The 21461-nt window shown below is 36.0% G+C and overlaps 1 protein-coding gene across 2 annotated transcripts in view; it reads right to left on the reverse strand.

Annotated features, from left to right (window-relative positions):
• VPS13C (vacuolar protein sorting 13 homolog C) overlaps positions 1-21461 on the reverse strand; it is a 169771-nt gene that overhangs the window by 33065 nt on the left and 115245 nt on the right. For both annotated transcript variants that reach the window (XM_043919267.1, XM_043919268.1), the window contains exons 52-65: positions 20073-20438; positions 19593-19679; positions 17792-17947; positions 17355-17619; positions 16584-16744; positions 15464-15585; positions 14668-14962; positions 12687-13076; positions 11186-11290; positions 10301-10465; positions 7207-7335; positions 6789-6922; positions 4642-4768; positions 448-683 (exon numbers count right to left, since the gene is read on the reverse strand). In XM_043919267.1, coding sequence (XP_043775202.1) covers positions 448-683; positions 4642-4768; positions 6789-6922; positions 7207-7335; positions 10301-10465; positions 11186-11290; positions 12687-13076; positions 14668-14962; positions 15464-15585; positions 16584-16744; positions 17355-17619; positions 17792-17947; positions 19593-19679; positions 20073-20438 — 2738 coding nt within the window. The remainder of the gene's footprint in view (positions 1-447; positions 684-4641; positions 4769-6788; positions 6923-7206; positions 7336-10300; positions 10466-11185; positions 11291-12686; positions 13077-14667; positions 14963-15463; positions 15586-16583; positions 16745-17354; positions 17620-17791; positions 17948-19592; positions 19680-20072; positions 20439-21461) is intronic.

A 21461-nucleotide genomic window follows, 5' to 3' on the forward strand; every position in this document is an offset into this window, starting at 1 on the left:
ACCCAATAAGATCATGTACCCAGGTTAAAATACTGCCTCCATGAAACAGTTTTCCAATTTATGTGATTCATTGTTGTTGGCTTCCCCAAACCACACCAGTTTCTCCAGCCCCTACAGCACCCACAGAACGTGTTCATACTTCTTTGTAGCTGGTTTTTTTTTTTTTTAGTGTTTTTGTAATTCATTTAAAAAATACATACAAACAACAAGGAAAGAAACAAACCTCTTCTCCCACCAGCTAATGAGTGCTGTCATGAGGGCAAAGACATTATTTCATCCTAGGGGCTTTTCAACTAGCAGTGAAAGCAGCTGTTCGGTAAGCTTCGCTGAAAGGTATGTACAGTACATCAAATTCAAAACAGGTATTTGTCTACCCTCATCAAGCTTGATATTATGAACTTGATGCCTTTTAAAGATTTCTGATACCTTATCTCTCTTCTCCCATACCTGGTTATCCCAATATATGAAACTTCCTGCTTGGTTTCATTGTTGACCAGTGAAAGCCCAAGACTATGGAGAGAAAAAGTTATCTCGTGATTGGCCTGCTCCATTTCTTCTGCCTGCCGAGCTTTGGAAACCAAGGCAACATCATCAGTGAAAAGCAAGACTCTCTGGCGCCCATCGAGAAATGATACCCAGTGTATCTGGATGTTTGCATCATAGGGAAACTGTCCACATTCATCCTGTGGGAAAGAGAGACTTCATATTAAAACCACAAACAGTAAGCTTTTATTACATAAAGTTGAACTGCTGTAGCTAAGAAAGCATGACTATAAATCAGAAAACCATCAAAATAACAAATTAATTAAAGTTATAATGTGTTTTGAAACATCCTCACCAATTCTTTCAAACAGTAACAGATCAATAGTGCTTATTTTTTTTAAAACCTTAGTTTAAGTTACCTAGTTAGGCTCAAAGGGTACTCAGCAGGAATAAGAATCTCCTTCAAAGGCACCAACGGCATAAGATGCTTACTTGTCTCTTGGAGAACAGAATGGAAATGTAATCTCAGGTAAAATTAGATTTTAATACTTTATAATGCTGCAAGTATTTATATAAATCACATTGTTAAATAGTCAACCCATGGTGATCAGTTTGTATTAACTTTCACTAAGAAGAGCCTTCTTGAATGACAGTCTTTTAAAGCATTTAAAAATGTTAGGCTTGATTTGGTGTGTGTCTTCAGAGATTTAAATAACAATTTTTTTTTCATTCTGGACTTAACATAAATAAAACAACAGTTCATTTCAACAGGCAGCATAAGTACCTAATATGTGCTTTTCATTTCATGCTTTCTTGGAAAACAAAAACCAAAAACAAAGGATGTCACCAAAAGCACAGAAATGGTTTGTATTTGCTGTTCTCTGAAACTGATCTACAGCTTTTAACATATATCAAAGTAGACTGCTCAATTTTTTTACTCAAACATGATTAAATATTATAAATGTTTCAGAGCTATCTACTAAGGAAGGTGAATTTTCTCCTTGTAAACTACAAAATTTGATATGTAGCTTTGTTCAATCTTAGTTATTATTCAAATGCTCTCTAGTCCTATTTGTTTTCAATCTATTGGATCTGTTAAAAATTAAATAAGGTATATTAAAATATCCTTAGGCAACAATGTTTCAGCTGACTTCCAACATTTTCGGTTACACATTTTGATACAATATTATTCACTGCATGAAGGTTTATGGCTATCATGCCTTCTTTGTCACATTATCATATTCTATCTAATGATTTTTGCTTTGAATCGTAGTTAAATTGTTTTTTACTTTTGTTTACTTGTTAAATCTTTATCATCTCTTTATGCTTTTAACTTTCTGTGGTAGTTCAGTTAAAGCAGATCTCATGTACACGCATCTGGTTAGAAACTACTTTTTAACTTAATCTGAATGCGATCTTTTAATAGGAGAATTTAAACCATTTTCATTTACTGACATGCTTGATGGGAAGCATGGTTTAGTGGGAAAAGTCCAGGGACTATGAAGTCAAGAAGATCTGGTTTTGAATTCTAACCAGCAGTTCTAAGTTATAAACGTCAGAATTTATAATACTATATAATAAGCATTAAGATATGATATATTCAACAAAATGTACTGACATTTGTCACTTACTATATACTTCCTTAGGCTTCCTTCTTTTACTGTAAGAGCAAATTTTGCTTTATTTTCATTTTCTCAATTGTTTTAGAATTTTTATTACTCACTTTGCTTCTATTAAATTGGTATCCTTTAAAAAAATCATCTTTGATCTATATTTCTGTAATTACAATTTAGGATTAAATGGTGTTAATATATTATGTTCAGAACATACTATTTCCCTGCTCCCCCTTTCATTTTATTTTGTTGTCTTTGTCTTTTACTTCACCAACTTTCTCTTATCATAGCTGTGGTATGTTTATAACTTTGGGAATCTCAAGCACACATTCCGAAAATTTTCTCTGGTCCTTCTTTAGTAAAAAAATTTTCAGAAGTGTGATCAGCTTCTGAATCTTTGGGAGCATGCTACAGTTTTCTCCTCAACTATTTTTTCGTAAACTCCACGTTTGTTTGTTTTTTTCCTGTTTATTCACACTTAATGAAGAAAGTGCTTTACAGTACTGTGTGGATTTTCTTTGAATTCCCTTTTCATGTACACCTGAGCCTCAGCAGAATTCCCTTCTCAGATCAGCCAGGAGACAAGGAAATGGCTAACTGTCTTGTTTCTAGCTTAATTTTCATAACCTGGCAGATTACCAGCTGACTAAGGCACAATAATCTATTTCTTACTGTCTGGTTCTCTAACACCAAATAGAATAGAAACATTTTAAAACCATAAGCCTGCGGATACACTACTGCCAGGATTCTTTATGATTTTGCCTTAATTTATAGACCGTGACATAGTCCTTCAGGATGGCGAAACCATTCTCTCTCCAGTATCTGTCTACTACCTTATGGGAGTTGTGGTTGCTGAGGAGCATGAAATGGGAGGACAAAGAAAATAACACCAGCGTAGTACAGGGCCCCCTGGTCAAGCTAGCACGTCTCTGAGCCAGAGACCTCACTGTAACAGGGAACTTAAGCTCCTCTCTACCACTTACAACCCTTGAGGGTTTCTCTGTTGTAAAAAGTAAAGCATAAGCAGGCAACGGAGCTCCATCAAATTGTCATGGCGAAAATCACTCCAAGAATCTCATAACCATCAGTCTTGATTTTTCAAAAGTCTATCTCTTTTATGGGTATTTCAGAGAGAATATAGGAAGAGGATAATTCAGTCACTCTTGGCCAATTACTATTTTAAATAACCAAGAAAGCTTTTATGACAACTGGCATTATCAGACAGTGGAATATGACACTCTATGAACTTTTCAGCACAGAATATAATCCTACAGAAACTAGGTACCACTTGTGGAGGAGCACTGTCTATACTGGAGGGAGGCTGGCAGATGAATTCTTTTACTTTTTTAAGTATTTATTTATTTGGTTGCACTGATTCTTAGTCGTGGCATGTGAGAAATCAATCTTTGTTGTGGCACATGAGATCTTTAGTTAAGGCATGTGAACTCTTACTGTAGAATGCGGGATCTAGTTCTCTGACCAGGGATGGAACCCAAGCACCCTGCATTGAAAGCATGGAGTCTTAACCACTGGACCACCAGGGAAGTTTCTGGCAGATGAATTCTTAAGCCCTTCCCAAAGTCTAAGTGTCTAGGAAATAACATGTTTAATTAATTTAGCTACCTAAATAGTATTTCAATAAGTAATTCATTATTTTTCTTATATGGATAATTTGCTACTGTCATACTCCTTTAATTAAAAAACCATATGGCTTTGATAGGGAAAATATGCTTTAAAAAATCTTACAGCTAACAATGGTATGCAAAATAAAGCTGTTATTCACTTAGCCTCAACATTCCTTCTTTATAAAAAAAAGTAAATAAAAAAGTACTGGTCTTAGGCAAGCTGAAACAGGCCTATTTTTTAAAATGCAAATATTTTGACTAATCTAAGACAAAATATTGATGTGAACTATTTACCAACTAAAGCCCCAAAGCAACTTCTTTTGAAAATACTTGCAAAACAACAGCATTGAAACATGTATATTATCTAGGGTGAAACAGATCACCAGCCCAGGCTAGATGCATGAGACAAGTGCTCGGGCCTGGTGCACTGGGAAGACACCAGAAATCGGGTGGAGAGGGAGGTGGGAGGGGGGATAGGGATGGGGAATACATGTAAATCCATGGCTGATTCATGTCAATGTATGACAAAAACCACTACAATATTGTAAAGTAATTAGCCTCCAACTAATAAAAATAAATGAAAAAAAAAAAAAGAAAATACTTGCAATTCATTTTTAGTTCAAAAAAGAAAAAGATGACAATGTGAAGCTAACTTGTCTACTTCCTGTGCTATTTAGGCACTTCCCTAGTGGCTCAAACGGTAAAGAATCTGCCGCACTGCAGGAGGCCTGGGTTCGATCCCTGGGTTGGGAAGATACCCTGGAGGAGAGCATGGCAACCCACTCCAGTTTTCTTCCCTGGAGAGTCCCCATGGACAGAGGAGCCTGGCAGGTTACAGTCAACAGGGTCGCAGAGTCGGACTCGACTGAGCGACTAAGCACAGCACACTTGATGTGATACCCATTCACATTAAATGATACCTTCAACAGATCATGTTCCCCAACATTTGCTGCATAACTCCATTTAAGCTTTCTGGTACCAGTGGGATCTTCCCAGGCAAAGAGTCGCACTTGTCTTGGCAGCAATACCATTTCTTCCTTTGACCCACTGAAACACAAGCAGCAGAGGGAAGATTAAAATACCCTGGCCTTGAGAAATGTAGACCTGTGGTTTATTGAGGAGGGGACTGGCACAAACATGTTATAAAGATGCCTTTGTTAATAAAACACAACTGCCTAAAAATAAGTACCCTAAAATGTCCAAATAACTAATGATTTTGAAGCCTGAGGGAAAAGAATATTACTCTTTCTGAAGCTGCAGCATACTCTGAACTGATCCAGGTAAGATGGCACTAACAAAAACCACGAAGGTAAACAGACTGGTACCTCAGAATTCATCTACAGCAAAGGCTGTGAACAGTAAACTTTTTAGTAGCAGAGAACTTTACTTGGTACTCAAATTTGAGATTTTAATCAAACACAATGCATAAGAAGGAAGAGTCTCAGAAGAAAAAGACAACGGGTCTGTACACTGCTACTCTAAGTACAGTCTCTGGACCAGAAGCATTAAGCATCACCTTGAGGTTTGCTGGAAAGTGCAATATTCTGGGACCCACCTAAAACCGACTAAATCAGCACCCGCATTTTTACAGGATTTCTAGGAGATCTTAATATTGATATATAAGTTTAAGGAGTACTGGTCTAGATAATACAAGAGACTTTACAGAGAACTAAAATAAAACAAAAAGTAACCCATTTGGGGTTTAATCTGTATTTTCAAATCTCTCAGCAGATTCAAGCCATGAGAGTTAAGAATACGTTAAATCTGAAAAGCATTAATTTTTAAAAATTTATTCATCTATCTTTGTGCGGGGTCTTCACTGCTGTCTGAGGGCTTTCTCCAGCTGCAGTGAGTAGTGGATACTCACTGTAGTGTGTGGACTTCTCATTGTGGTGGCTTCTCTTGCAGTGGAGTTCAGGCTCTAGAGCGCCTGGGCTTCAGCAGTGGTGGCCCTTGGTCTCACCGGTTATGGAACATGGGCTCTGTTGCTCTGAGGCATGAGGGATCTTTCCAGGCCAGGGATGGAACCCATGTTTCCTGCATTGGCAGGTGGACTCAACCTCTGGATGACCAGGGAAGTCCCAGCAAGGCATTATTTTTTATATATTTATATGCATGTGTGTGTATACATATATATAATGGGTATTATTTTATATTATATATACATACATAAAAATAATGCCCTGAAGATTTATAATAATAATTCCTTGTAAATATATTATTACATATTTTAAGAATCTAAAGCTGCCTTGTCTAATGGCATCACCCAAGCTAAACAACAGCACAGACAAGGACAACAAAATTCTTGTCAGTCTGCACTACAATACATTCAATATCACTGTTTAATCTTCCACTTAAATCTGTCTTCAGCCCTCTGCCCTCCTGTTTAATATTCTACTATCCTACAAAAAAAATACAATTTATAGAGAGAGGTTCACTGAGCATCACGAGACCACAAAAGAATGGTACTGCTTAAACAAGTTCACAGTTCCTTGTATGCAATTCTGAAATGTAAAAAGCTTCAAAATTCCAAATATTTTTCTCTTAAGTTTGGTGTCCAAACTCATGTGGCAGCAAAACTTGATCTGAACTGATGGGAAACTATTAATACTTTCATTTATCTCACTTATTATGAATGTTTACACGTTTTGCTGCAGGAACACTAATGTGTTGCTTACAGAGTACTGCCTCAGAACTTGCTAGGGCTATTAGCAATACGCATCCCTATTACCTTTCTAAAATCTGAAAACACATGGAAGGTGAAACACATCTAGATCCAAGTATTTCCTAGAAGGAACTGTGGACCAGTGGGCTTCCCTCGTGGCTCCGTTGGTAAAGAATCTGCCTGCCAATGCAGGAGACACACAAGACCCAGGTTCGATCGCTGGGTCAGGAAGATCCCCTATAGAAAGAAATGGCTATCCACTCCAGTATTCTTGCCTCAGAAATCCCAAGGTCAGAGGAGCTGGCAGGCTACAGTCCATGGGGTCGCAAGAGTTGAACACAACTTAGCAACTAAACCACTGAAAACAAATCAGGTTTTCTAAGAACCCTTTTTATTGCATACCTCTGTTTATATGTGAGGACGTCCCACGGTGTGTGGTTTATTATTAGGGTGGGTGCACACCCCTCATGGTAGTCAGAAAAGCTGATGACAGTTGAATGCGGAGCAGTATCTACATCCACCAAGATACCCCCATTCTATTGCAGGAAAAAGGAGTATGTTTGAAGTATGGTTTAAACTGACATGTTACATTTAGAATTTCAATCACTTATGCAGATATTAAAAAGTCTGTTTTCTTGAATTCCCACAGAAAATCACATTGGCTCTGATCTCTTACAGACATATGTACAGCATTATATATTGTTAGAGTTAGTATACCTTCAATTAATTATCAGGATACTTTATAGCAGGTCTTAATAAAATATTTTAAAGCAAACTTTAAAAATCAAAGATATTTTATTTTAAAAACAGGAAAACTTACCAGATCTTCTAAGCTCAATAAAGTGCCATTATCCTGTTGGTTATAAAAGAATGGCCTGGAGGATCCCTCACAGTTCACTACTCTCACACAAAGTTTGCCTGAAAATTTTTCAGGCCAAAATGGAAGGTTCTGAAAATATAAAAGTCAAATATCAGTCTTAAAACAATACTATGGTAAATAAAACAGTGGCTAATAAAGTTTTAAATTCTAATTCAAATCATAACTCAATTATCACTGTTTCTTAAAATAGCTCCTTTACATTTCATATTAAGATTATTGACAATATGATTATTTATGAAGCCAAAGAAACTCCATCAGAAGAATAGATGTATTAGTCTTTTCATACTTAAAGAATAATTACAATATGAGGAACTGAAGTGCTATTAAGAACATCTCAAATATCTTAAATATTTAAAAATTATAATCTTAGTATGTGCTTTAATGAATTGCACTATGAATTCTTTCAGAGTATCTTGTCCCAGATAAACCACAAGGCAAATGAAGGCAGAGGACCTTGCTGGAACTATCCCCCCAATAGCTGATTGATCTTAATCTTGACCTTTTTGAGCCTCAGTTTCCTTATCTGTAAAACTGAGATCTTAGTTCATAAAACAAAAGTTCCTCACCTGTGACAGAATACTGGGTAAATTCTATTTCTGAAAAGAATACTATTACTATCAAACTCACATCAAAGATAAAAAGATAAGGAACACGTATTTGCTGCCAAGTCTATGAAGATCATTCTAAGTGCCTTGGAAAGCCCATGCCTCTTAGAGGTCTAACATTGAAGTAGAGTCCCTCTGCTTAAACTTTTTGCTATGCAATTTTAAAGATAATTTTAGAATTTTTTAGATGTACAGAAAAACAGTCCTATCCTTAAGTCAGCTGGTTTGGTTGAAAACAGGCAAATTCAAGCACTAATGCTTGTCTTTGCACCTGCCCCCTCCCCCACTTTCCTTATTCTTTTCACTTCACCTCTTGTTGAGTCTGCGAAGTTTTGTTCAAATACCAGCTCTTCTATGAAACTACTTCTTTTGATCTAGACCACAATGATCTCAACCTCCAAATAACCTTACTGACCTAAAAAATACTGAGATTCAATTTCCTTCTCTGTAAAGTAAGGTGGTTGAATTTGGGGGATTTTTTTCAAGGAAACTTCCAGTTCATCTATTTAGAGATCCTATAACCACCTATCAGTCAGTTCAGTTCAGTCGCTCAGTCGTGTCAGACTCTTTGTGACCCCATGGATTGCAGCACGTCAGGCTTCCCTGTCCATCACCAACTCCCAGAGCTTGCTCAACTCATGTCCATCGAGTTGGTGATGCTATCCAACCATCTCATCCTCTGTCGTCCCCTTCACCTCCTGCCTTCAATATTTCCCAGCATCAGGGTCTTTTGAAATGAGTCAGTTCATTGCAAAAGGTAGCCAAAATATTGGAGTTTCAGCTTCAGCATCAGACCTTCCAATCAATATATAGGACTGATTCCTTTAAGATTGACTGGTTGGATCTCCCTGCAGTCCAAAGGACTCTCAAGAGTCTTCTCCAACACCACAGTTCAAAGGCATCAGTTCTTCAGTGTTCAGCTTCCTTTACAGTCCAACTCACACCCATACATGACTAGTGGAAAAACCACAGCTTTGACTAGATGAACCTTTGTTGACAAAGTAATGTCTCTGCTTTTTATTATGCTGTCTAGGCTGGTCATAGCTTTTCTTCCAATGAGCAAGAGTCTTTTAATTTCATGGCTGCAGTCATCATCTGCAGTGACTTTGTACCCCCCAAAAGTAAAGTCTGTCACTGTTTGCATTGTTTCCCCATCTATTTGCCATGAAGTGATGGGACCGGATACCATGATCTTAGTTTTTGGAATGTTGAGTTTTAAGCCAACTTTTTCACTCCTCTTTCACTTTCATCAAGAGGCTCTTTAGTTCTTCTTTGCTTTCTGACATAAGGGTGGTGTCATCTGCATATCTGAGGATATTGATATTGCTCCTGGCAATCTTGATTCCAGCTTGTGCTTCATCCAGCCTGGAATTTCACATGATGTACTCTGCATATATGTTAAATAGGCAGGGTGACAATATACAGCCTTCATATACTCCTTTCCCAATCTGAAAACAGTCTGTTGTTCCATGTCTGGTTCTAACTGCTGCTTCGTCAAGTGGGCCTTAGGAAGCATCACTAGGAACAAAGCTAGTGGAGGTGATGGAATTCTAGTTGAACTATTTCAAATCTTAAAAGACGATACTGTGAAAGTGCTGCACTCAATATGCCAGCAAATTTGGAAAACTCAGCAGTGGGCGCAGGACTGGAATAGGTCAATTTTCATTCCAACCCTAAAGAAAGGCCATGCCAAAGAATGTTCAAACTACCGTACAATTGCACTCATCTCACACGTTAGCAAAGTAATGCTAAAAATTCTCCAAGCCAAGCTTCAATAGTACATGAACCATGAACTTCCAGATGTTCGAGGTGGATTTAGAAAAGGCATAGGAACCAGAGATCAAATTGCCAACATCTGTTGGGTCATCGAAAAAGCAAGAGAGTTCCAGAAAAACATTTACTTCTGCTTTATTGACTATGCCAAAGCCTTTGACTGTGTGGATCACAACAAACTGTGGAAAATTCTTCAAGAGGTGGGAGAACCAGACCACCTAACCTGCCTCCAGTAGCTTGTCACCAGTAGCTTGCAACATATTATCTTCTTCTCTATGTATTAATTGAAGAGAGTTAAGCCTTCCAAGATTGGATGCTTCTTGACTATAAAGATGTTATCTTGACTACTGACAGAATAGTACATTATTTTTATGTACATTTTACAGTACATATCCACATTTATACACATAGGAAGAACCATAAAATGAGTGTTAACAGTTTAGACTAGGCTAGTGATAAATATTATCAACAATTTTTTCTTCTTTTTAACATATCCTTAGAGTATGAGAGGAAAGTCTTTCAAAGCTGGCTGTCATAGTTTAACACACAAATATGGTAGCAAAGTGATTATGACAGAGAGATATATAATTCTTATTTATATATCAATATTTACTTGTACATTTTAGGAGCCAGGTATATTAAATGAAAATTATTACCTCTGAAGAAGCAATATAGTTCCATTTATTAGTTGGCAGTGCACCATCAGATGCAATTTCACCAACTTCTAGTTCTAATGATGACTTGTTCTCAATGGTATAAAAGGGAGTCAAAGTAACTATTCGTGTAAGATTAAAACTGCTCATTTTGATGCTGACACCAACCTGTGGAAAGAAAACAAACAAGTTTATCATCTCCTAGTACTTTACATAGCTTGAAACACACACAGACATTTACTCACAGTCTTCTTAAAGTATTTTAAAATAGGATTTCTTAAATAAAGTAACTAAAAAGAACCATATTCCATGACTGATTATCTTCTCACTAAGAAGAAAAATTTCAGTTCCTTAGTCTGGGTCCAGCAGAAACCAATTCAAGAAATATCAATCAGTAATTTAACTAATGATGACTTGTAATAACAAACTCAATTTTTAAAAATCCTTTACTTTTTAACATTTCAAAATAGACTGTTTTAAAATCTAAGTGTACAGATTCTTTTGCTGCTATCAATAAAATGAAATAAAAATTTCAAAGAGGTAATAAAACAAGTTAACTAGTATCAGATTATTCAAATTGTTGCAGTGAAATTTAAAATTTAAGGCGTGTTGGCAGGGAGTGGTATGGTATGTGGATTCTAGTATATTCTGAATATTTACCAAATTCCTTCATTAAATGGATTCAACTCACTGTCTTAAACTTTTGACAAATTTAGGCTTTGCTTTGATACTAACTGTACTAGAAATCAGTAGACAGACATAACCTAATAGTAGACATCCTCCATGTAATACTCTGAATTCACATTTCTATACCCCTGAGGATTTCCAGCTTATTTAGTGAAGAAAATGTAAATGAAATCTGAGGTAAATAAGCAAGCAAAACCTTACCAGGTATTCCATGTTGTTGGCAGGACACTTCACACATCCATAACTTCCCACTGTATCCAATGAAAAACCACTGGACCATGAACTAGTTGAAATTTTTAATTGTACCTACACCAGAGAACACAGACAATCATATAAGAAATCTAAGGCACTGTATTCATTTTATTTGATGGACAGGTGCTAGACCACCAGAAATTTATTTAGTAACATGAGACAAAGAAAAGTATTATCAAAGGCATGCTGCAAATGCGTAAGAGAACCACAGGAACTCTAGGGGACAATACAATAAAAGCAGAGCTCTAAACTTCCCTTTGCATTCACCTCTGCGATGAGTATAATGAATTTAAAGATGTATATCAATGAGACCTTCTGTTACTTAGGAAGGAATTAAAATGTAAAGTGATATTTTCCAGTGTTAGGTTTTTTATATGGAGCTAATGAATTCTTAAACTTTTAGCACACAGGGAATTTATGCTTTTATTATTCAGCAAACAATGAAAAGTGTTGTGATAAGCAGAATGGAGACACAATACCTGTCCTCAATAGGCTTCCAACTAAACAGAGACAGGAAATACACATTAATAATTATAATGCAAGACTTAATGTGATAAGAAGGATAAAATCCTATCAAACTGACAGGATAAAAAGCTTACTTATGGCTATGGGAAAAGGTAAAGTTTTACAGAAGAGATCTAATTCTGCTCCTGTATTAACCTCCATCTGCCCAGCAGATGATAAAAACCTGAGAACAACCAAAGGTCAGACACATAAATAGGTACAATATCAAGCATTAATCAACACTTTATGACAAAGGTTCTCAAAGCACGGTCTCAGGCCCTATTCAGACCTGAACTGCACCATGGGGGCATGGCCCAGCAGTCTGTTTTCAAAGCCCTCTAGGTGACTCTGTTGCACAGAGATTGCGATTGGGAAGCACTGCTCTAAGAGAACATGCATGGGATATCTAGCTCTGCATTAGATGATCAGAAAATCTTTCACACATGTCAGGCTGGAGCAGAATGTCAAAGCATGATCAGTGATAACCAGAAAACAAGAGGCAGACAGGGAAAGTGTAGGGCAAAAGACATTCTAAGCAGGTGCAGCTACACAAAAAGCCCAGAGGTGAGCAATACCAAGATGTGAGTTTGCAAAGGAAAGAAGCGACCAAAGCAAAAAGGATCAGATCAGGCCTTAGGCTTTGTTTTTCTCTCGAAGGTCTGCCTTAATCCTTCATACATATGAGGCTCAAAACCAAATTCAACTGCTCTCTCTTTTGAAATGCCATTGCATCACTGGTAACCTACATAAAGTCAAGCTTTCCAATTGACGCTATGTCAAGAACAGAAGTAATTCTAGGGGCACTGGAGAAAAAGATACCTCAGCCTTGGGGTACTATTGTTGTTAGTTCCTAATACCCCACTTAATCATGTATTCCTTAAAAGTAGTCTTGGATCTAATGCATACCAGAGACACTGAACAATTTGTTTTATCGACAAAAACACACCTTATTTTTACTAAAAATGTTCTTCTTCTTGAAAGAGAATAAAACAATATCCCTAAAATCAGCTGGATGCTTCACATGCGTATCTTCTGCACGATACTGGAGCACCCGAGAAGTCTTGTTAATTAGCCAGTAGGGACTGAAAATGGAGAGCTCCATCTGGCTGTCAATCCGCCTGACATGTATTGACAGGTCAACTGTCAGCGTTTCTGCGGAGTCAGGAGAGAAACACACAAGGAAGAATTCGGGAAGTGTGTTGCATATACGGAAATGTCCATTCCAGTTTTTGCCCTGATATTTCACCAGAACTAATTCCATTATTTCTCCACTGATTCGCGAATGTAGAACATCAGCTGTACTGCCTTCGGTCAGCTCGTGAGTTTCTGCTGTTCCCTAAAAACAAACAAAAACGAAATTTGCTTACCAATTTTAAAAAAATCTCTGCAATAACTTCCCTATCTTATACAAATACTAAGTTACCTACCAGATTCACATTAACCGAGAAGTCTTCAAGGTACCATCTTTACATATTATGAATATCTGGCAATTACTAAGGACTAAAAAGAAAATACTGTATCATAGCCAAAGGCAGAAATTGTCATTCAGCCATCAGCAGGCCAATGGCTGTTAGTTCTGAGAAAAAGTCAGACTCATGTCAGGAATCTAAGACTGGATTCAACAACACTGGCTATTTCCATTAAGAGATATGTCATTACACAAGCCACATAACAGCTTGGGCTTCAGCTTCATCCTTTATTCACATTCTACACTTAATGGTTCTCATACAAATAAAACAAGGAAAGTGATGTCAAACTATTCTGACAAGCTATGTAAGGTGGAACTACTTTAGAAACAAGTAATGGCAATATAATAAACTAGGCTTCCTTACCGACAGCTTCTCTTGTAAAAATACTACTTGAAAATGAAAGTGAAGTAGCTCACTTGTGTCCAACTCTTTGCAACCCCATAGAGTGTAGCCTGCCAGGCTCCTCCGCCCATGGGATTTTTTTCAGGCAAGAATACTGGAGTGGGTTGCCATTTCCTTCTCCAAGGGATCTTTCTGACCCAGGGATCAAACCTGGGTCCCCTGTGCTGCAGGCAGACTCTTTTACTATTTGAGCAAGAGCTTATTAAATAAAGACTACTTAGTTCATTTAATTAATTTTAGTCTCCACAAGTCAAGGGTGGCTTCTTGTCACATAAAGAAAATTAATTTAGGTTCCAAACACTTTTCAGATTTTTGTATTTTGAAATGTTGTGGCATGAACAAATTTAAAAGCATTTACTATACTTCATTACTAGAATATATTCCCTAATACTTCTTAGGACAGACAGTAATTATTTTTTGGTTCATCATCACTTTAAAAAACTTTAAAATTAACTTCATAATAAATTAAGATGAAGTATTTTCTCACTGGTGCTTTCCTGTACTTTAGCTAAGAGAACTGTACTTAGATAATAAAGAGATTATTATAATTATTAATTTATAGCAGATGCAGCAGAATTCAGTGGTGAAGAACAAGGAATCACATTGCTTTGGTTCAAATCTCAGTTCTACCATTTATTAGATGTGGGATTATGAGTCTGTCACTTAATCCCCCTGTGCCTCAGTTTCCCCATCTGTAAAATGAGTCAAATAATAGCAACTTCTTCAGGAAGTTATTGTATGGACTAAATAATGCACGTAAAATACATGAACTAGTGGCTGGCACAAAGTAGATGCTATGCTAATTTTTGCTATTATTATTACTATTAAAACATTACAAGTATGGGATGTAAAACACTGACCTCAACAAAAATACCATTTAAAAAAAGAATTCACTCCATGCGATAATAAAAGTCAAACAAAATGCAAAACAGGGGGCATATATGCATATTTATGGATGATGCATGTAGATGTATGGCAGAAACCAATACAATATTGTAAAGCAACTATGCTTCAATTAAAAATAAATAAATTTTTTAAAAAATGCAAAACACATACCTCAAGTAAATATCTTAGAGAATATGGGAGAAAATTTCGCAAGGTGACAGTAGGGTAAAGGTGAATGATGTAAGCTGGATCCCAGTCTTCCCCCTGTGCACTTATATAGCTCAATTCATCAGGCACAGCAACTGTGTTGACTATGAGAGGTAAGAAGTTCATTTCTGTTGACGGACACTGCAGCATGCATCTGACTTCTTTGCTCCGATGAAGCTCTTCCTTCCAGGAAATATAAGTGGTGGATTCTTTGTACTGATTCTCTAAGATACCAGCTGGCTGAATGAACAACTGACATCTAAAGAAGAAAACAGAGTGGGAAAAAAATTTTTATTAAGGACTTAAGAAAAAGAATTCAATTGACTCTTCTTGATGACTCTACAAGACAAGTACTCTTATTCCTATTTCTATAGATAAGAAAAACAAAGCTAAGAAAAGTTAAGAAACTTGCCCAAAGTCACACAGCTGACTCATGGAGGCACTTTCTGAGAAAAACTACTCTGTAAAAAAAATGACAACTAAAAAAAAAGTTAATTTCAAATACAGTCTAATAAGTCTCATAAAATGCTGAAACATCAAATACACAATAAAAAAGTTTCATTTGGCAAATTCAATAATATAAATATATTTCTCTGTATGTCTTAAAATTGGATTTTACAGATCTTTAGATAGTAAGAATTATTGTTATTGTAGAATACAGATGTTTTACTTTTTTTCTAGAATATAGATGCTAATTCACAGAATTAAAAATATATATAATGAATCTTTCATAGTTTAATATATTCAAGGAAGTATCTACCTATATGAATCTAAAGGAACATGGAACTCCTCTTCAGGTCTGGCTATTCCAATGCGCTCCAACAGCTTCACATTTTTAACATATTTATAGATGATGAAAGCAATAGAAAAATGGTTTTTAATCTGTTGGACAAAAAACATACAAGTTGTTTAAAAAGATGTAGACATTCAAAAAGAAAACTGTGAGCTGCACACAATTACATTTAGATCTAAAAAATTTCAAGCCCAAAATTGGAAGATATTTTTATGGTAATTGAAAACTTTTATTTATTTAAGTGCTATCTATCTGAAACTTGCTGTTAAATGGAAGCTAAGAATTATTAGGATATTCACATGTTCACATATTACATGCTGAATTTTAGTATATATTATAATCTTTCAAATATGCATTAATCTTTGAAGACTTCAGCCATAATATTTTCTTCATTTTAACCTTTTCTCAAAGTACTATGTGACTAAACACAAAAGGATAGCAAAGGAAAAATGAGGTAAATAAATATGGTATCGTTCTTCCTTAACTTTAATGTAATATAGGCAGGACCTAATAGCAAACTTAGAGACAACAATGACCAGAAGTTGAAATCCTTTCATTTTCATATAATTTTATAGGTAAGAAATGTTCTTTTGCTGACCATATGCTGAAATCTGTTATAATGCACAGAAAAAGACAAATCAAGAGTCTTAAAAGTGAAAAAAATATTTACATAGATTAACATGCTAAATTATTTTTTCTGGGGAGGTCATTCCAATATTCCTTCACACATACTTCAAAAATGCAATACAAAGAGAATGGAATGTAATCTTATTTAACCACCAGCTATTATATTACTACAATACTCCACAGTTTTGAATCTTCCAAGGAATAGACAAAAAGTTTCATTAATTTTAAACCCAAGAGACAACAATAATCGACTTTAAACTAACAAGAGCATTTTATGAGATATTTAAAATGAAGAATGTTACAAAGTAAGCTGGACAGGAAACAGCAGCCAATATAAACTATTATTTATTTCTGAAAATCAGTAATGACCTAATGAAGTTTTATTATATTCCCATGGTCAGCCAAATAATTTAATATTTCTTGATATACTAAAAGGAACACAATTCACTTAATGCATTACCTGGAGAGGAGAACGAAGGGTGATTACTTTATTCCCTTCAGTTGCATCAATCTGTACCACGAGTGAGTCAAAATGACCGGTATTAGGATTCCATACATTATACAGCCGCCGTCCAGGTCTGGCAATTGGGACTTTGGTCACTTCTGTATATCCATGAGGTGCTAAGGCAGAGCATTCCAAATATTAATTTACGTAAACTTTAATAAGACAGAATCAACAGCAGCACCTCAAAACAACAACAAGAAGTGTATTCTTCCTCATGACTAGAAACGATGACATCACAAAATTCTTGTCTAAGACACAGGAACTAACAAAGAAAGGAAACTATTTATTGTTATAACATTTTCTGATCCAAAACAATTTCTCCTGAGGTGGAGGTTTGTATGTATTAAAACAAACAAGACCCAGTTCATTCCTTATTTTCCCAATTCTATATAACAAAATAAATCGTCTTCTTTTCTGAAATGATGACATTTACTGTCAACACTCTGGGACATCTGAATATAGTTACTTTCACTCCTCACTGAACTCCCATCCTTTCTGAAGCATACAACATACTGCACTATTTAAGCACATAGAGATAATTTAGTTCTTTAAGGTAATTTTTAAATTAATCAAGTTTAATTTTCTCAAGTTTAGAGAAAGAAAACACGTTTGTCAACTATTTGTTTCAAGCCTTTAGAAATCTGCAGCAAAATATTTTTCCATATTTTACCAAAAATAAGCTGATATCAGTACTTCTACAGATGCCCTTAAAAATAAACAGCATACCAAAGGTCAAGGAGAAGAGGGAGCTCTCTTGACGGCTGAGTATAGACAGTTTCCCTTGACGTGAAGGTTCCATAGTGGCATATTCCAATTCCAGAATCTGACCAGCATCAACATCACACACATCACTTTTCTCAGGGCAGCCCATCACTCTGAGATTATGATTGGGCTGCACCTTAATGGGAACACCTACAGAATTTGTTACTGTGAAAGGAGCCCTGTCTTTTAAAGAGTAGTCAAAAGTAGAAGCAGTGCCCTCTGAGAAACCCTGAAAAGGAACACAACATCACGATTAAATGTTTGCAAACTACAAGTTTTTTTCAAAAACTAAACTATGACTATGTGTTTTTTTAGAAACTAATGCTGATGACACACAAAAATAACACACACGTTTCAATTTAAATTCCATTTGACATATTGCAACCAAGAACTAAACATACTTTTGCTAAATTGTTGAAAACATTAAGACAGCTTTTGGATATTGTTATATTCATTGTATCTCCTGAAGAAATATCAACTTCTGTTTGTGGCTCGGGAAGTGCACTAAAATCATCTCCTGGCATCAGAGTTTTATCTTGGACTGGGTTCTTCTTTACCTACGAGGGTAGAAACATAACAAATTTATCAGCCAATGAATAATAAAATTAAAGTACTCCTGATAGAGTTAAATTCTTCTAACTTTGTCACTTAATATCAAGGCCCCTCAAAATTCTCAAACATATTCAGTGCTTCATCTTGACTCAGCACAGATCAACATTCTTTCTTTCTCTGTAATCCACACGTAGGGAAATGTTAGAAATGTGCCACAGAAGCACTCCAAGTAAGTTATGATAGTAGTCTCTTTTCTATCCTCTAAAGAAAGCTATTTACCTAGTGTTACCACACTAACTGGTCATTTTATGCTGATGAACACTCTAAAAGGACACTGAAATCTAAACTGATCTGCTCTGGAAGTAACACCTGGAATTTTTTCTACTTTTTACCAGTAATACCTATAAAAAAGTAATACAATAAGCTTCCAGTCAGTCATCAGACTCCATCATAGCTTTTATTCTAAAGGCATTGCAAAAATCTTACAAAACTTTCTTTGTTAGCCCACCTACATCAAAGAAGGCTAGGTCAGAAATATTATTTCTACTTTACTGAGAGGAAATTGGGACATAGGTTAAGTGACTGCCCATCTTTAACATAAGAAATTGCTGAACCAATTTCAATGCCTCACACTTGAGTCAGGCTGCCCCAGAGAGATGGGATGGGATCATTTGTGAAGGGTATAAAAGTATGTTCCTGTTAATCTAGAAAGACGGGCTTCAGAATCTAGGACTCTGAAGGGTTTTCAAGAAGTACCATAAAGAGGTAACATAAAGAATTCATGAACCAGAAGAGCAGTTCTTGAGTCTTTCGGTGTCTTAAAATGATTGAGGATCCTAAAGAGATTCATTTATGTGGGTTATTATCTATCAACGTGCACTCTATGAGAAACCTAAACTGTTGCTGCTACTCAGTCACTCAGTCGTGTCCGACTCTTTGGGACCCCACGGACGGCAGTACACCAGTCTTCCCTGCCCTTCACTATCTCCTGGAGTTTGCTCATACTCATGTCAACTGATTCTAAAAAACTAATAACTGAGAAATCTTTAAATATTCACTTAAAACTAACAATTACATGTTAGCAAATAATATTTGAATGAAAAATAACTGTTGAAGATACATAGTGAGAAGAGCATTTATGAATCTCTTTAGTGGAAACCTTAGGAGAAGACAGGTGGATATTCAAAATGGATAATCAACAAGGCCCTACTATATAGCACATGGAACTCTACTCAATGTTATGTGGCAGCCTGGATGGGAGGGGAGTTTGAGGGAGAATGGATACATGTATGCGTATGGCTGAGTCCCTTTGCCGCTCACCTGAGATTATCACAACACTGTTAACTGGCTATACCCCAATGCAAAATAAAAAGTTAAAAAAAAAATAGAAGACAGGTGGTCTCTCATCTCTAATTCTGTATACAATCTGTTGCAGAATTACATGTTCTTTGGAAAATTCCCCTGTTTGCTTATGAGAGAATGAGAACGAAAATGAAATACAATGACTGGATGTTATTATGAAAAGAATTTTGATCCCAGTATCCTCTAAAAGGGTCTCAAGGATCCTGGACTACATCTTAAGAATCTCTGAACCTTGTAAAAGAATATATATAAATGAATGTACACAATGACATTTTATGATCTCCTTACAGCAAGGCTTAAATTCCACGGTCTTTTCTCCTCCACTCTCTCAATCAGCGGCTCCCAAACAGCATGGGTCTCGTTGTAATAATGAACCTGGAAAGGCACAGAATTAATAGAATTATAATGAGAGTCTTCAAACTTTAACTACATATTTCTATAACCAGTATAAAAATACTAAGTAGTGTCATATGTCAATAACCATTTTAAATACATACCTAAAGACACAAAGAATATACATAAAGAGGGTGCTTTTTATTCTACTCTCTTACTTTGCTTCATAAACAAATTATTTAGCAAAAGAACCCTTTAAAAATGATGGCCAAATAAAGAGTATTATACATCAACAAACTAAATATTAGACTGTATTATCTATTCATAGGTATACTTGCTATAATCATGCACACAAAAAAAGCTCACTTCTTAATTCATCAGTTGTACTTTTAAGAAGTTGCCTCTGCAGGAAGGTAATAATTAATCTGGTCATACCTCTAATGTCATGTCAGCAGAAGCACCCATTAGGGAAGTCCAATTTTTAATATTTCCTGAAAACTTAGACTCTGCCAATAATAAAGGTACAGTTCGATGCCCAAGGCCACATTCTAAGGTAACTTGAACTGACTGGACAACAACAGCACAATTTTCCTCTATCGATTGATTTTCAACGTCTCTGAAACTTTCTGTTAATTCTGTGCCCATGTCAACACCAAGAAACCAAGAGTTGCAGTCGCTAATAGATTTGAGGTCCCAAAGATTTTCCGTTTCCTTAGATGTATCTTTGGATTCATCTTCTTTTGTCTTTGGGGACATCGCAGCCATTATTGTCATCACAGTATTAAGAATTATGGGTGAAATCTTTAAAAAAAAGAAAGCAGAAAACAATTCAGAGTAAATTCTTTCCCAGATGAGAAGAAAGAAGACATAATACAAAAACGTTAAGTAACTAATTAAAAATTTAAATGTATCAACTTTATAATTAAGGAAACACAAAAGAGAGCACACACAAAATCACACGTCCAGTCAACTGACCTCAAACCAGTGATTTCTGCTCAAGTTATTCTAGAATTAAGTAACAAACATGCATGTCAACTGTTGAAACCTAACGCTAAATCAATTAATTCAGAGGCAAAAAGTGTTATGTGAAGAGAAAAATGCAGAAGGGTAACTGAATTTTTCAACCAGCTGCATTAACTAAACCAAACTGTGTGATCCTCACCAAGATATATGCACATGGTTTTCACTGGTCTCATTGAAACAGGAAACCTGAGAATCACCATGGAACCCCTTTCACACTAAGACATGAGAATTCCACCTCCTACTATCTTTGGATAGTTTCTTTGCTCACCTCTTCATGCGAATCACTGTGCCTTAGTTCTTACGTCTTCCACGATGATGTCTTTCATGTCTGGTGAACACCATCTCAGCCCACCCTCCACATGATTTTTCTAAAACCCAAATCTGAACATGTCATTCCTATGCTTAATAAAATCTTCAACAACTCCCTCTCGCTTTCAGGATAAGATTCAAACTCTCTTTAAGTTAAGGACATAAACCTCTTTGTGACCTGATGCCTCATCAATTAGTTACCCATGACTTTCCAAAGTTTAAGCAATAAGTTAAGTGGCTTGTTTCAATGTTCACTTCTTACAATCCTTACTTATTTAATATGCTAAAGAAATATGACTACATCACCAAAAGAAGGATCCAGTATGTAGTGCTTCCCAAACTTATCTGTCAACCGAATCCTTTTTTTCCTTGCCCTATTAATGTAACCTCTAACTATTGCTCTCAGTTCCGACTCCACTATACCATTCTCCCCAGACATAATGGGATCACCCCTTCAAGACCTTAAAGGATTTTTCAAACCTGCACCTTTAT

This window comes from Cervus elaphus, chromosome 12 (assembly GCF_910594005.1).
Source record: "Cervus elaphus chromosome 12, mCerEla1.1, whole genome shotgun sequence".
Lineage (NCBI taxonomy): Eukaryota > Metazoa > Chordata > Mammalia > Artiodactyla > Cervidae > Cervus > Cervus elaphus.